This window comes from Xiphophorus couchianus, chromosome 21 (assembly GCF_001444195.1).
Source record: "Xiphophorus couchianus chromosome 21, X_couchianus-1.0, whole genome shotgun sequence".
Taxonomy (NCBI): domain Eukaryota; kingdom Metazoa; phylum Chordata; class Actinopteri; order Cyprinodontiformes; family Poeciliidae; genus Xiphophorus; species Xiphophorus couchianus.
This window is the reverse complement of record NC_040248.1, coordinates 8,988,265-9,005,194: the sequence shown is the minus strand read 5'-3', so window position 1 is coordinate 9,005,194 and position 16,930 is coordinate 8,988,265. Positions and strand designations below refer to the sequence as shown.

The window sequence follows — 16,930 nt, the reverse complement described above, 5'->3', positions numbered from 1 at the left end:
TTATCCTGCTAGTAAATTAAACACACTATTTCCACAGTGTGTTGCATAATCTGTGTGTTGTTGTCATTAAATTGTTGTATAGTTTCTATGTGCATCAATGCTGTAATGATTATCTGTTAGTGGAAGTTGGCAAAATATGCCTGAGTGGGCAAAGACAACGAGCACTGGTTGTTTACTGTGGGGAAATGAGGCTGAAAACAGGATCGACTTCAATCCTCTCATTCAAGGCCTTCTGTCATTTCTCTTTCTTTTGTTTATTCAAGGAAACGGCTCTTAGGTCACTTTTGTTCTGGGCTGTTAGAAGTGAACACAAGCATTTAGAAGGAGGTGGCAAATAATCCAAAAGCACGTCGAGGGAGTTTTCATAAAAGATCAGTTCAAAGGCCTCTTGTCAGCTAAAACGACCCATTAAAGAAGTGAGGAGCAGGGAAAATGCATTTTCCAAATTGAACAGTGGGATTTACAGTTGGTTTAACGCCGCTGACCCCTAACACGTTAATGTTTGGTTCGTGTCATCAGCCGTCCCTCTCCATCTTTTATCACCCCCATTGTCGAGCTATCTATTTAATTGAAAGAAGTTAATTGAATGAAAATGATCAACTAAGCTTGTATTAATATTGCTAATGGAACTTTCTTCTTGGCCATGTTTGGAGAGCGATGTCACGAAGGAGTTTGGGAAAGACCCATTAAGGTTTGCACTTAACCCAATGGGCTAATTAAGGAATGCTTATTCATTCCCAGAGTCAGGGGGTGGGTCTGCTCTGAGCCCATCTCCACGCACCTTTTACAGCATTTTGCACTCGCCATTATTGCGGACTCTGGTTGCCTCATGGTGATTGGCCGGGATTGATTGTCGGTCTATGAAAATGACACGTCTCAGAGAGGAGGGTTTCGATTGAGTTAATCCAGCTGGGGTATTAATTGGAAATGGACTGGCTTTGAGTGTTATTGCATCAATGACACACGTGACATTATTCAAATGTGTCTGAATGTGTTTTTCTCAATAGCAACAAGGAGTCCTTTTATAATTGAATGAGAAAGCCTTGTTTTTTTGTTATAGCTCTAAGAACTTGATCTTTGCTTGTGTCCATTATATAACGGTATAAAAACCTTTTTCAGATTTTTTTTAAAGTGGCAATATAATTTATAGAAACTCCTGATACCAACCATCAACATTACATCAAAGCGAGCTAACTTCTTTTTAACGTCCCGTTAGACGGCCACTCTTGTACTCAAAGCACATTGAGCTGTAAAGCCTTGGCGTTCTCTGTCCGATGGCTGATGTCAGCAGACCTCGCTGGTAATTAACAAGGCTGGACATTGAGGGACGGCACAGGTCGTTTTTCTTTTATACTCCCCATAAATGGTGCACTAATGGCTGAATTCTCAAATTGCTTTTTTTCCCCTCTAAGAAGAAGCACTTCATCCTGTTCAAGAGACATTTTTAAAAAAAGGCTTCACTGGACACTTTGTTTTCAACTATTATGAATATTTTTGTTTTAGTGAAAGATGCTAATGTGACTTCTTTTTTTTTTTTTTTTGATCTACAACACAGGTCATCACTAACTTGGTGAAGATGCTGAAAGCTCGCGACATCAGACGACCTTTCTGTCCGGTGGGTCACTGGCTGTCTGAGGAGGTCAACATTCGGGCCGATAAGGTGCTTCACCTGCATCATAACACTTTAACTTTAGCTCAGATTTCCGTCTCAAATATCTTTTAGATTAACAAATAAAAAAGGGATAGAGTGTATTTAAAAATTTGCAGGTTAAGTACTAAAAATATATTTTGTTAAAATTGGCAATATGATTTGGGTGCTTTTACAAGTATCTTCTGTCATAGGTGAGTTGTCCACACAGTCTACCTGAGAGAAACTGAACAGAATGTGGATAAATAGTTTACCACACTGTTCTGTCTATTGTAATGTCACTCAAATTTTGAGAAAAGAATTTTTTTTCTTCAAATAAAAGAAAAAAGAAACAAAAATTTCACTCTAGGGAAGTTTTGAAACTGAAAATGTTGAAAAAACTTTGAAACCTTAAAGCAACTATGGTTCTTCATCTTAAAGACAAGGTGATCTTCATCTTTATTTCTGTGTAGGTCACTCAGCTTTATGTCCCATCAGCAAGACACGTGTGGAGAACAAGAAGGATGGGGCGCATTGGACCTCTTCAGTCTACGCTTGATGGTAATATAGGCTACAGTCAAGCTTTTTAATTTGATATAAATGTACAAGATGGATTATTTTCCACAAAAAAAACTGTCTGTAGATGTTCTTTCTAAGTAGAGTTTGTACTTTGTGTCCCTACTTGCTCAAAACTTATGTATTACAATTGCGTTGTCAACTGTTTTTAAACTCATTAGAATCATGAAGTATTTCATTTAAGCATACTTATAATTATGTGATGTTAGGGTCATCTCGCCTGCCCACACAATCAGTGATTTCTTCCTAAAATCACTGCATCTGTTTGCCAACACAAATCAAGCTGGCCCTCTCATTTAGCCACATTCAGGTTAAAACACGGATGCACACAGGACTCATTAGGCTCACTTTTAACTACAGCGCTTTTCTCTGACATATAGTGTGAAAACAGGCTGATAACAATGTGTGTATGATCTCCCTAATGCCACTCAAAGCCTGTATGAGATAAATTCAATTAGCGTGAAAGTACCTGATGAACTCAGCCACATCTGGTGCATGTGTTTGTCTGGCCTTTTCTCATTTCCTTAAATGGACAGGCCCAGCGCTGATAAATGAGGTACGTATTGACCACTCGGAGGCCATATTTCTCCTCAAAGATGGAAACCTGATGGGAGAATGCAGATCAGGTTGACTAATTGGGCAGAATAATTGAGCTGCATTTGAACGACCAGGGTAAAGAGCAGTTTAGCAATTGGGGCGGTTTTCCCCCTCCTTTGAATTTAAGAAAACATTAACTTAGATGAGTTTACAAAATCAAAAGAGACAGAAAAGTGCAATCCTCATTTAGCTCATGCACACAGTTACAGAAAATACATAAAACAAGAAATTTAGTTGGATTATTGACCGACTTTCTAGACCTAAAGGTTTATGTGTTATGATTACTTTTAAGTTTACCTGTATGTGTCTTGACATATTTATTAAAAAAAAGACTGAAAATATATTTTCTACATGGAGTCTTGATAAACAAGATGTACATGTGTTTATTTCTGCAGTTGGTTTTGAGCCTCCGCAGCTCTCTGTGTCTGAAGAGAGACACCTGGCCATCCTCACAGAGTTGCCTTTTGTTGTTCCATTTGAGGAGCGAGTCAAGGTATCCCACCGCTACATGAAACTAGAACAAAAGCCTAAGAGTTGAATCATAATCAAACATTCAAATTTATTGTTTTTGGTTTCAGTGTTATGAATTTACCTCTTTCAATGGTTTCTGGAATGTCTTAAAAAGCCCAGAATAAGTTCTCCACTCCAAACTGATACCATGTTTAGGCGCTTATTCTAACATCCCTGCTATGTTACTAAAGTAGAAGTGTGTTAAAATCACTCCAAAGTAGTGATTTCTAGTAGTTATTTCTTAAACTGGCTGTGGTGCCAACTAGCTATATATTGTGTCAAAGTTAAATATCTAGGTGTGAAGTTAAATAAACCTCTCAAGCATCCTTTTTTTCTATTATTTTGTGATGTATAAATGGGTTACAGTTAAAAAAAAATTGTTGATAATATAAACCTCTTCACTTATCAATATATAATTATAGATAAAACTGTAATTAGCTTGCATTAATCTCAGAAGAAAGTACTTGTTACAAACTCCATCGCTGGATGTACATCCTCCCTCCAGATCTTCCAGAGGTTGATCTCTGTGGACAAACGTGACGTGCAGGGGGATGGGCCTTTCCCCGACGGCATCAATGTCACCATCAGACGCAACTACATCTACGAAGACGCCTACGATAAACTCTCCCCAGAAAATGGTGAGACGAGCGTCGCTGTCATTTCAGTAAAAGCACTGCCATATGATTGTGTGTGTTATAAGTTGCGTTGGACTTAAAAAGTCCATGCACACGTCTGAAAAGCTATTCTGTAACCTGTCCATAATTTTTTTTCATTTATACTGTGATGACGAACGCCATAAGACTGAGATAGTTTACTAGATGCCCACGCTGCCACTGAAACTCTTGTTAAACTATATAAAACCCCGATAATAAGGACAAGGGTTAGAGTTTGCATAGAAGATGAAGGTTACCTCCATCCTCGGGCAGCATATTGAATTTCAGTAAAGCATAATTGTGATTCTGATTATTATAATGGATCACATAAAAGCTGAATCAATTATTTTAAGTCACCTCTTTTGTGTTTGAGTTTGAAAGGGTACTCGGATGATGGGGGCACTCTGATTAAAAAGAGTAGTAGGCGACCTGGGTTGAAGACATGATCTATATCATTTGTGTGTCTATAAGTTAAAGCTGCTTTGATTTATCACTCTACATTTATTATTCTGGAAGACAACCTCGTATAGAATTGATCTGAATATTCTGTAGGTCAAGATGAGCAAGTTTTGTAAATAATGTTTGTTAAAGAAAAAGCCTTTTCTTCTTTTGTTGTGATGTTTTCAAAATATTCACCGTGCCTTGGAAAAGTCTTAAACTTTATCCTTCAACCAAAAGGATAACGTTACCGGTTGATGTGGAGATCACGAGATGCGCGGTCACTCACATTGTTTTGCATATTATCCAAAAGGTTTTGAGGTTTTTATTTGGGTGAAAATTTTGTGAACAAAGTATAATTTTCTTTTACCTCACAGTTTATGCTCCCTGTTGTGTTTGGGTCTCTTCATTAAAATTGCACTAAAACGTATTAAGGTTTGTAAGAGGAATGGAAACATTCTAGGAATAAAAACAATTTAAATGACAAAAAATAACATTTAATAATTTAAATTCTGTGCTTTTGAAAAGTTATTTAAATTAATACATTACAACTACACAAACAGCTGCTTTAAAATCAGTTGCGTTTTCCTGTTCCTGAGTTCTATTTAGAAGAAAAATAACTATAACCACGATAAGCTAGAAAGGTAAATAGCCAGATTGCTAATGACCCTGCTAGAAATAGCTTTTAAACATATGAAAGAATAAATGAAGTACAAAATATGTTTTAAAAGACTCAAGACTGCTGGTCATAAATTAGTTGTTAAAATATATTTTTGTAAATATTTCCTTTTATTTGAATTCTACTGACTTGTTACTTAATCAGAACCAGACCTTAAGAAGAGGATTCGAGTCCACCTTCTCAACGCTCATGGTCTGGATGAGGCAGGCATTGACGGAGGCGGCATCTTTCGCGAGTTCCTCAACGAGCTTCTCAAATCGGGCTTCAATCCCAACCAGGGCTTTTTCAAAACCACCAACGAGGGTTTGTTGTATCCGAATCCTGCTGCAGAGATGCTGGTGGGCGACTCCTTCACAAGACACTACTATTTCCTGGGCAGGATCCTCGGAAAGGTGAGTGTGTCAAATTAAAGGTGGTCGGATAGAAACTCAAAAATCTGACCAGTGAATACAGTTGGCCACTATCAGGAAACGCTAACTACAACACTTTTCAGTGTGGATGTTATTACTCAGGAAAGAAGGATCAAAGTTGGCTGTTTTGGTGTAAGTGAGAAAATGTATAGTTAAGTTAGAAGAAGCACAGTGATGTAAGAAACTATTTAAAAGGAAAACGTGCAAAAGAGAGCAAGACTTTATCATACTAAAGCTAAAAAAAGCAAAGTTGCTCTGTTTTATCCTATGAGCTCTAACATGGATTTGGAAATATTTACAACGTTTTTGAATTCCCTGGTAGCTGAAATGTGCTGTACAGATAGACTTGACAGAATTATGATCAGTGGATCTCTTCATTAGATGTGACAGTGTAAAGATCATACAATATTTTTGTAGAAAACTAGACCTTATTTGTTCCAAAAGCTTACATTTCTTAAATTTTTTAATACAATTAGGGTTAGTGGTAACAGCTGGAATTTAACTATGCTGTAAGACAACGTTTGCCTGCTCCTTTACTCCTCTGATGCAGCTGTTTATTAGAGCCTAATGTTTTTAAATCATCTCTAATGCAAGTGGTGACGATTGTTTATCAAGATGCCTTCCTCATGAGGGAGCTATCATCTCAACACCAAGAGGAATTACCTCATGACAAGCGGTCGCCTCTCAATTAGGGCTTCCATTAGTGGATGATTCCTACCTCTTGTTTGTGTAGTGACTGCATTTGGCTAGCATTAAATCAACAGCCTCACAAAGACAGGACATAAATAAGCGTTCAAAGCATGTGGTAATAGCATTTTGATCTGTTTTACAGTCAGGAACATCCAGGGCTCTTCTCTCTTAAACAGTCTCGGATGTTGTGGTCCACTTACCGGAGCGTCATAACTCCTGCTCCTCCTCTTGTTTCCTTTTCTTCTCTATGTTCTGTTCAAGTGAGAAGCAATCAATCTGCTCCTACAGTTCCTGCATCTATCGCGCTGTGCTCTCTGTAGCTAATGGTCGAGGCAATTAGTCTGAGGGAAATTAATTTGAATTTGACTTTCAATTAACCCTACCTTTAAGTTCCTCTTTCTCCATAAAAATGGACGTTTGAGTGGCCATTTGAGAGGCGTATTGATATTTGTTTAGTGCCCGTTATTGCCTGGATAAAAGGCGAGCAGTTTATATGGATTGAAATTGCGTCACCGCTGCCGCAGCGCGTGTGGTGCACATTGCAGCTCAAAGGACACAGGAGATTAATATTCTTAATTAATGTCCGAGGCGTGCCATTGTTGTGGAGGTGATGTATTACAGGCGGGAGTGGCTTGTCTGGGGGTACTCACTGAAATGGGATTGAGCATCAGAATAGAGGCCGGCCATCATCCCTCTTCCTCACTTGTCCACCCCGTTGACAAGCTGAAAGATTTAAGCTACACATATTGAAAACATGCACAGAGGGTTGCTTTGCATTTCTGGATTTGGCCTAAAGATTAGAGCGCTGCTTTCTCTTTTTCACATGCCACTGGTACGAGCCGTGAGAGATTCTCCCCGACTCATTACCGCCAAACCTCCGCCCTCATCAGCAGCACTTCTTCTCACTTCGTAATCGCTCTGATCCTCCCTGAGCTCGGCATCCTCTCTGCAGACGTGTGAAAGCGTTGCTGCTCTGATTGATAAAGATGCGTGTGAAAGGCATTATAATTTTATTGATTCATAATGTTGTAAATTAAGGAATTTATTTGGCAGCTAACAGAACGCACCTGCAATGCCGCTGGCATTTATTCCACCTGATGGTGCCGCGATCTGCTTTAATTGCGTTGCCACTGCACTCACTTATATTAAAAGGCTCCGGGCCATAATAATTAATTCTTTCCAACCCAAGTCATTTTGGCACAATTTCTGGCAATAAACACTCATAAATAAGGCTGGTGGCATAGAAAAAATAAGGCTACAAGTTTTCTCCATATACTTATTGCTGCCTTTTCCCGGCACAAGTGTTATTGATAGGTTTCAAGGGGCCACGCAGCGCATATGGTCTGAAATTAGTGCCGGCCATGAGAGTAACACTAAGTGGATTATTTTGCATAAAAAATAGACAATGTTTGAAGTTGCGCAGTTAACCTGTGTTTAGAAAATAGCTGTGATTTATGCATTTGTGTGTGTTTAAGATGCATGCATTATGGAAATCCTCTAGATTTATAATCCATTTAGCTGATGCGGTCAGGGTTTTTAGCGCTATCATTTATAAGGACCTGTATATTTTAATGTCTCCAATAGGTTCGTTTTCTACTATTCCAGTACATTAGCTTAGGGGTTTTATGAGTCACCTGCCCGGTTGCACTTCTTAATTGCATTTAGGGTCAAGGTGAGAATCGACATTTATAAAGTTTGAATCAAGGGAAGAAGAAGCCGAATATGCATGTTCAAGATTGATTGGACTCTGTTTTGATCTCAAACGCTGTGATCAGTTTAGCCTGACTGCTGAAAACCTTTTGTGTTCAACAGGAAGTTACATGTTTGAATATTTACTTATGGGACGGTGCTTGACGCAAACCATTGTCCGTATAGTACAACTGATGCAAAAATATTTCTACCATTTAGGCATTTTTATGTTCTGTCACTTAACCTCAGACTTCAGGGTGTTTTATGCAAAGGATCAACTCAAAATAATGCACTATTGTGGAGTAGAAAAATGATTGATTGTTATCAATTCTGTTTATTTTGATTCACCTCAATGAAATCCGGTGCAACCAATTGCCTTTAGGAGTAAAAGTGAAAAGTAATCAGAGTTTGGAGAATTGCACTATAAAAGTGTTTCTACAGAACTCAGAGATGTTGAGTTAATTTACACACCACACTTTCCAGACTATTATTTTAAGAAATGTGAAAACCATGTACAGTCTTGCACTGCTTTGTGTTGGCTCATTCACTCAAAAACATTACATTTTGAGGATTTAACATGACAAAATAAAAAATAACTTTGAGGGCCTCGTTACTAATGTCGGTGTTTCTCCTCAGGCACTCTACGAGAACATGCTGGTAGAATTGCCCTTTGCCAGCTTCTTCCTGTCCAAACTTCTGGGAACCAGTGCAGACGTGGACATCCACCACCTTGCCTCTTTAGACCCTGAGATGTATCGCAACCTTCTGTTCCTCAAGAGCTACGAGGGCGATGTGGAAGAGCTGGGCCTCAACTTCACTGTGGTCAACAACGACCTGGGAGAAGCTCAGGTAACTCGACCGACCGAATATGACAAATGGCTCTTGTGTGTTTATTTTTCAGCTCTGTTTCTTTCTCCTGTTTGGTTTCTCTTTGTGGCGTTAATAATTCATTTCCCGCCTGATGCACCACTTCTCAGCCCTGACAGAGATAAAGCACGTCACTGCTGTCGCTCCAAGCCCTGCTGCAGTGCAGAGGACGCAGCAGCTCTGTTGACCGTTCCGGCCTGCCTTTTGCTCCACAAATTATCTCACACCATGCATGACAGAAGCAGCCAACAGCTCTTAAGCATGTCTCCTTCTCTCTCCAAAGCTGTGCTCAGACCTGATCTCTACATGGAGCCCCTGTTTGCTCAGGACCTTAACGTGTCTTATTAGCTCTTCTCAAACAACACCTGAAACAGCAGAGTTACAATGTGGCCCTTTCTGGTCACCAAATAGAGCGCAACAGAGGAAAACAATTTGTGGAAGATTAGGCACACCCGGGAGCAGTCTGCCCTGCATTTGCCCTTGTGAGATAGCCAAAGCAAGCAAGATAACAGCAGTAATTCTTTTACATTAGCACATAATCAGAATCTGGTGGGAGGGAGAAAAGGCAGAAAATGGATTCCTGAAAGGTGGAGTTTGCAGCACTATGGGAATGAACAGATTACATGGACCCCATTATATTAAATGCCAGTGTATTCTCAGCATTGCTGCACTGAAGCTTAGTGTTTTTTGTTGAGAATGCATGATGGGGGTCCTTATTAGTGCTTTTTGTAGGTTTGATGAACAAATATCTTTTAAAGCATTTTTCAACCCGAGCTCAACAACAGATATGCTAGGTTTGAATTCATGGAGATTTATCTACAACTCTGGATGTTAGTTTGTTTACCATCCATCATTATGTCAGCTTTTTTCTTTTCTTTTTCCTTTCCTGTTTCCTTTTTTCTTTTTGTCCTTTCATTTTCCTTTCTTCAGGTTCAGTATTTACATTCTGAGCACTGTAGAAATATCTGTTGTAGAATTGTTGTATTTTTACTTTACAAATGTACTAAAAAGAACTGAGAACTCTGAAAAACTATGCCTGGAAGTTCAACATAAATGTGCAGAAACCCCGGTAATGACTACAGCTCCGTAAATGCCTCGTTTGTGTCTGTTCCAGGTGGTGGAACTGAAGCCAGGAGGAAAAGATATCCCGGTGACAACAGCCAACCGGATAGCTTACATCCATTTAGTGGCTGACTATAGGCTCAACAAACAGATCAGGCCTCACTGCCTGGCCTTCAGACAGGGTCTGGCCAATGTGGTCAACCTTGAGTGGCTGCGTATGTTTGATCAGCAGGAAATCCAGGTGCTGAATTGCTGAACCAAACAAAGATTAGATTTTTTTTTTTTGTAGCATACATCTATAAAGCATGTCTCTTGCCTCATCCTGACAGGTGCTGATATCTGGGGCTCATGTTCCAATTTGTCTCGATGATCTGAAAAACTTCACAAACTATTCAGGTAGGTTCTTATTATCGCTGCACAATATTAGGAAAACTTGCAGAATGCAGTAATGTAGGTAAATGTTGCCAAAATGATGGAAGTTGAACTATGTAAGCAATCTCATAGGTATTACATAGGAAGAGCTCAATTGTTAGCTAATTTTTAAAGCTTTGTTAAATCCTTGTTTGAAGCTTAAATGTTTATTTATTTATTTATTTTTATGAAAATACACATTTAAAATCTCTTTGGCAGCTGAGCTAACAAAGAGGTCTAAATTGAACCCCTCTGTTTTATTTTGTAGTATTATTAGATTAGTGTAAAACTGAAGGAATGAGCACAAAAAATGATCTAATTGCAAAAATAAGCTCCACAATGCTATTGTAACCTCTTAGCTAATGCTCAGATATCTTTCAAAATATAAATTTTGTCTTTACATGTCTTTATTTTTGTAAAATTAGATTTTGGACTCCTAATGGACTTTAAGGCCCAAAGCTGATGTACATCTCATGTGTTGCATTTGTATAGTTTTCATGAATCTATGCTCACTTATTTTGTTTAATTAGGCTTTGATCATGCACAACATGAGGTAGTAATATGGTTTCTGTTCAATAATCTCTTTTAGGTGGATACTCTGCTAACCACCCCGTTATTCAGATCTTCTGGGAAGTGGTCGAAGGATTTACAGATGAAGAAAAACGCAAACTGTTAAAGTTTGTCACCAGCTGCTCCAGACCTCCGCTGCTAGGCTTTAAGGTGAGCAGTCTTCCAGACTTAGACGTCCTCTTTTACTTCCTGTATGTTTTCATCCCAACGTTTACTCCTATTTGAAGCAGGTTTCCAAACCAGACAGAAGTTCAGTTAATGTGCCTTTATAAAAATACCCAGACTGATAAGAACCCTAATAATGATAATTTTCCTATTAGTTGTGCTTAGAAAAGGTCTCTTTGGTGAACTCTTATCACCACGTTCGCTATTGTGTTATAGTTCGTGACCTTCCTCTGTGGAAGAAGTCTGTCTGCAGCTCTGTGTGTGTCTGGAGACCTTGGCTGGACAAATACTGTCATTCTGAAGTTGGTAGATGGTTAAACTCTTCACCTTTTTTCCGAATGGGTCATGTGGCAGAAAGCAGCAATAGCTGCAGAGATAAATTGCCTTGAAACTACGTCTGTCTCCTTCTGAATATCATTTTAAAAGTCTTGAATCATTACAGCAAATTATATCTAAAACGATGTCCTAATTGGAAGCCATTCAGGTTTTTCATTGACCTGATTTATGGGACACTTAGAAAGATACAGTGAAATGCTAGAAAGTGTTGGTCAGGGCTATTAAAGAGTTTTTATGCCACACTTTGTCCCACCAGGAGCTGCAAGTCTATAGTGCCTTGCATAAGTATTCATACATCTTGAATTTTTTTCACTTTTCTTTCATTACAACCACGTTTAATGTGTGTAATTAGGAATGGATATGATAGACCAACACAAAGTACTGCATAATTGCGAGGAAGGAAAGTAATACATAATTTTATAAATGTTATTTTCTATAAAAAATGTTTTTATGTGCATTGTAAAGTAACACTTTAGAACGGGTTGATGGAAATGGCTAAATTTGAAATAACTTTGTCAGTTTAGCAAAAAAACGTTTTCACGCTCTCTTGGGGTAATTTTTGACTTTTGCGAAAACAAGTCAATCTCCTAAAGGGGAGATGGAAACAGACTTGCAGAATAAGATCTGATGTGGCAAACACTCCTATCCACTGGTGGGTCTATGTCTTAACATAGACATGAAACTCTAAAACTCTAAAGTCCAAAACTCCATCTCACAGGGGAGAACTGTATATTTTTCTGATATGTGTGATCTGTGCAAGTTTGCAACCTGTGCATCTTGTTTATTACATCCATGTGTAACGTCAACATCTAATGAAGTTGTGCTTTGTATAGCCTGGTTAATTTGTTCCCAACCAGTAGTTGGAAACATGCCTAATTTGCATTTTCTTTTTTGTGACATTTTTAAAGGTTTGCTCAAAATTCACATGACAGTTGGATGGAAACATAGCTTGTGTTTGTCAAAAAGCTTAAAAAATGTAATTTAGTGGTGTGAATACTTCTGCAAAGCACTATAATGTACTTCTATTTAATAAATTAGAATATCATTGAAAGTTCATTCATTACAGTAACTCAATTCACTAAGTGAAACACAGATTAATTGCACACTGTTTTCAAGCCTTCATTTCTGTTAATTATGGTGATTTTCTGTACATATTTAATAAAAACGCATTATTTAAAGTTACAGTTCTATATTAGACCAATAAACAGCATTTTCAAGGCAGAAATATGGGTTTTATAAAAAGTATGTTTAGTACCTGCTTTAATTTTATTTTTAAAAACTACTTCTAATCTGACAAATTAGCCTCATTGAAATGCTTTTTTAAATTTATTAAATATGACTGTGATTAAGTTTTGTTCTCACTGCCATTAGTCAAGAAAATATTTGTCTTGCTTTAAACTTGGAAGTGACGACACTAAACTTTAAATCCTTCAAGCTTTAAATGATCCCCTCCCTTCTCATTTACTAAGTTTGACTTTGGCCAGCATTCAGATACACCGCCCCTCCTACACAGATGCCTCACTTGAGACTTAAAGGGTGGTAATTTGTGGGGGGGTGACCCCTGACCTAGTCCTCGGCTCAAGCCAGCAAAGCCTTAATTAGCTGTCGTGAAAACTGCCCAGGATTCATTAGAGGAGAAATAGCTCTGTCAAGAGAAGCCATTTAAAAAAGATGATGGAAGCTGTCTTTTTTTTTTCTCTCTCCTCAAAATGATAGTTGTGGTAATGATACTTTTTCAATAGGCAATGATAGTTTAATACGGTAATTGTCAGAAAAATGGGGTCATTACAGCAAAGCCCCTGAAGGGCCATTTAATTGGGTAAGTATAGCCGGTGGGACATATAGTCTAACGTTAAATATCGTGATGGAATTAGGGCGGAGTAGTTTGTACGTGATGGAAACCGTCAGTGTCACAGTTTACAGATGAAGTGGCCTCATCAGCTGCGAGGTTTGATTTAAAAAAAAAAAAAAAGCCAGATGGACAACATGAAACGACTATCCTTTTGGCGTCTCAGCCAAGGGTCAACCTCTGAGCCCATCTCCCCCTTCAATATCTTTCAAAGCACTAAGCTGATTTCCTAAATTTATACTTTGGCTTTATTCGTTTGGCTCTTTACACATTTAATCCCTTGTGAAATTTGACATTTATTGCTTAATCGGGATGGGTTTGGAAATTGGGATCATTACCGACACGTGTTGATTCATTCTCCGTCTGGCTCTGAAGACGTTCATCCACCTCGCTTAGCTAATTAACTCCAGACGTCACTGGGATCGAAAAAACGTTTAGGAAGATATACAAAATCACAACATGTGCAATAAATATTTAATCAAACCTAAATAGGTTTGATTAAATACCTATTTAATCAAATAGGTATTTGATTATTTAGGGCTATTTATAAAGCCCTAAATAGGCTTTATAGTTTTTATTAGTTGTGGACTGTTTACCCACTAACTTCAGGATGTTGGCAAGAATTGCATTTTACTTAGAAGCACCAAGAAACTGGCTGATGAGTGGAACTGGCAAAATTCCATCTAGATAAGCCCCAACAGGTGACTAGCCAGATGAAAATTTAAAAATCAGTGAACACACTATAACAAAATGCAGCTATGATAAGCAGGCAAATTCAACTAAAAAAAAAACATTATTATTATTGTAAAATCGGATTAGAAACATCCAGAGATATTTCAGCTGCCCTCAGATATATGTAATCAGTGATTTTCTTTATTTTTTGCCTACAGGAGCTTTATCCAGCCTTCTGCATTCACAACGGTGGAAGTGACCTGGAGCGCCTGCCTACAGCCAGCACCTGCATGAACCTGCTCAAGCTCCCAGAGTTCTGCGACCAACACCTGATGAGGAGCAAGCTGCTATATGCCATCGAGTCGAGCGCCGGGTTCGAGCTCAGCTGAGCCGGGACAAAACGTTTGTCCGTTTCAGTGCCGGCGGACCCGACGCGACAGGTGGCTTTAGAGTAAAAGACTCTAAATAGAAGAGAGAAGGCAAAAAAAATGCACTGATTGATTATTGTGTTTCTGTCAGCGTGTGTGAGTGCCAAGTAAAAGAAAAAAAAGGGAGAGACTTAGTGGGATGTTTTCTTTTAAACCCTTGTTTTTAGGACATTTTTAAATCATTTTTGAGAACCATACAGAAGATCAGTGTTGCATCTGACATTTAAATGCAGATGATGGTAAACAAGAGCAACGGCAACTCACTGTGTCATTTAATGACGTGAACTATTGTTTTTCCACCAAATACAAAGTAGTGTTGTATTAAAAAGGCAATATGGCAGCTTGTGGTACACCAAAGGCTGCTGAGAGGGACCGTCTTTGCCTAGAGCTAACAAAGTGTTTTCATGTAGAGGTCACTGAAATTCCAGTTTTTGTCATTTCTAAGTAACTGTGCCTTGCAATAGTATTTATACCCCACAATTTTTTCCATTTTATTAAAACGAACTGTTATGAATTTTATGCAATCACTAAGTAAGGAATAATTAAGTGGAAGGATAAGAATGTAAGAAGATTTTAGATCTAAAAGAAAATTATGAATGCATTTGTATTCAGTTCTTCTAGTTCAGTCAACCAATTGTTTGTTTGTTTTTTCTTTTTTTTTTTACAAAACGGCTCAAGTTCCATCTGGTTATATTGAGTATCTGTGAACATCAATTTTCCAGTTTTTCCACATATTCTCAATTATCCTTAGGTCTGGACTTTGACTAGGCCACTCTAAACCAGGAATATGATTTGTTCTGGCTTTCTGCTGTATCTCTGACTACAATAAGGTTTTTGTTCTGCTGGTAGATTACCCGAGTCTTCTTTCATCTTCTGTTTTTCCTCCAGGACTTCTAGCCCAATTAATCATTGCATAAACTTTGATCAGCTCTCCTGTCTAGTAAAACAGCTCATAGCATAATGCTGCTCCCATCATGTTTTGCTGTGGGGAGATAGTGTTCAGGATGATGCATAGTTAATTTTTCTGTAAAGGTTCAGTGTGTGGCTCATCTGATTTGAGCAACTTCTTTCACCTGTTTGCCTACATGCCCTACATTCCCACAAGCCCTTAAAGGCCTTTGGGAAAATGCAAACGGGACTTCTTGTGGCTTTTTTTTTTCTTCCATAAAGGCTCAGTGTACAGATGATATACCTAATAGTTGCTCTATTATATCTCTGCAGCTCCCCCAGAGTTACCAGTGCTCCATTACTACTACTCAGATTTTTTGTGGCCTTTCATTCTCTAGCTTCATCCTTTTTCTATTAATCAATTAGTCTTTATGAGGCTCTTTTATCCCTGTCATCCAACAAACCTCCGAAGCATTTGGAGGATTTCGCTGGGCTTTATTAAAGGGTACGGGGATGAAAAGAGTTGAAAACAAATTCATGCATGTGCTGCTCTGTCACAGAAAACCCAATGAATGACATACAAGTTTATGGTTGTAACATGGTAAAATATGGAAAAGATTAAGGGCTATGAAAACGTTTGCAAGGCACTGTAACTTGTGTTAAGTTTTATGTCTAAAAACCATTCTCCACACAGTGTCTGAAATCTCGAGAAGACTAGACTTGCTGGGATAAATTAGAGGAAAGCATTATATGATTGCGGCTTTGTTAATATGTATATGTTTTAAACCGCTCTTGTATGAGTCATGTATTTGTTATTTGTACAGGTTTGTTTCCGTTCCCCCATGTACCCGCTTAGGTGAACAGTTTTTTTTCGCCTGATCAGCACATGAAGGCTTGTGTCCTACTGATGACCTGTGTACCAACAGGGTGGAGAGAGTGAATATGGATATGAATAAATCCGCTTTTCTTTTTGCATTTTCCGTCCATTAGCCGTCCAGTTTTTCTTGTTACTTGTAATTTACAGTAATGACCGAGACATAAAACGGTGCTTTGTGGGGAAATTTCCGCTCCGAGTTTTACGGCCTCTGACATATAATTAAAGAAACATCCAGTTAAGAAACACTGAGCAGAACTGTTCTGGCCTTGAGATGCATTATCGGGTTGAGCACAAATTAAGATTGTGTGCGTTTATCATAAATCTCTCTGCCCCCCGATGCAGCATGGCCCGGGAAGACATCCATTCCTTTTTGGACCGAGTCCATCTCTCCGTCCTATCCTTCTCTTTCTCACTCCCCGCTCAGCTGAAATGACCAGCGTCTCCTCTCGTGTCGACGCCGGATCCTCTACTCTTCAACTGGGCCAGAGAACTCATAGTGGTAATTGGGTCTTAAAAACTGGACTTGTCGTTGAAATGAGGGATTTATCTCAATTACTGTGAGATTTATTTAGGTCTATTACCTTGTGATGGATTGCAACTGACAATGTTAATGCAGGATGTTATGAATCTTCTCCAGTATATGCTTTTTTTAAAGGGATGTCTGATGTTTGTTGATCTGATTTGAGAGAAAACATCTGTTTGTTTTTTTCAATATATATGAGGCAAGCACCATTGATACACAAGGTAATGTAAAGTACTTTACACAATAACCAAATCAAAACAAACAAAACAGAAAGGTGTGTCATAAAAGAATAAAACTATGAGCCCTAATAAAAATAGTAGGTTAAAATGGCTATATTTAAGCTAATAAAAAGCCAATACATGTTAGAAATGAAAAGCACCATTGTTTAAGTTTTAGTCCAAAACAGATTGAAG

At 38.4% G+C, this 16,930-nt stretch overlaps 1 protein-coding gene across 1 annotated transcript in view; it reads left to right on the top strand.

Moving 5' to 3' along the window:
• Positions 1-16,101, top strand: part of ube3c (ubiquitin protein ligase E3C) — a 28,125-nt gene extending 12,024 nt beyond the window's left edge. The window contains exons 15-24 of the mRNA XM_028005607.1: positions 1,556-1,660; positions 2,101-2,188; positions 3,196-3,293; positions 3,816-3,948; positions 5,225-5,472; positions 8,506-8,718; positions 9,851-10,039; positions 10,128-10,194; positions 10,799-10,929; positions 14,020-16,101. Coding sequence (XP_027861408.1) covers positions 1,556-1,660; positions 2,101-2,188; positions 3,196-3,293; positions 3,816-3,948; positions 5,225-5,472; positions 8,506-8,718; positions 9,851-10,039; positions 10,128-10,194; positions 10,799-10,929; positions 14,020-14,190 — 1,443 coding nt within the window. The 3' untranslated portion in view covers positions 14,191-16,101. The remainder of the gene's footprint in view (positions 1-1,555; positions 1,661-2,100; positions 2,189-3,195; positions 3,294-3,815; positions 3,949-5,224; positions 5,473-8,505; positions 8,719-9,850; positions 10,040-10,127; positions 10,195-10,798; positions 10,930-14,019) is intronic.
• Positions 16,102-16,930: the final 829 nt, after the last annotated feature.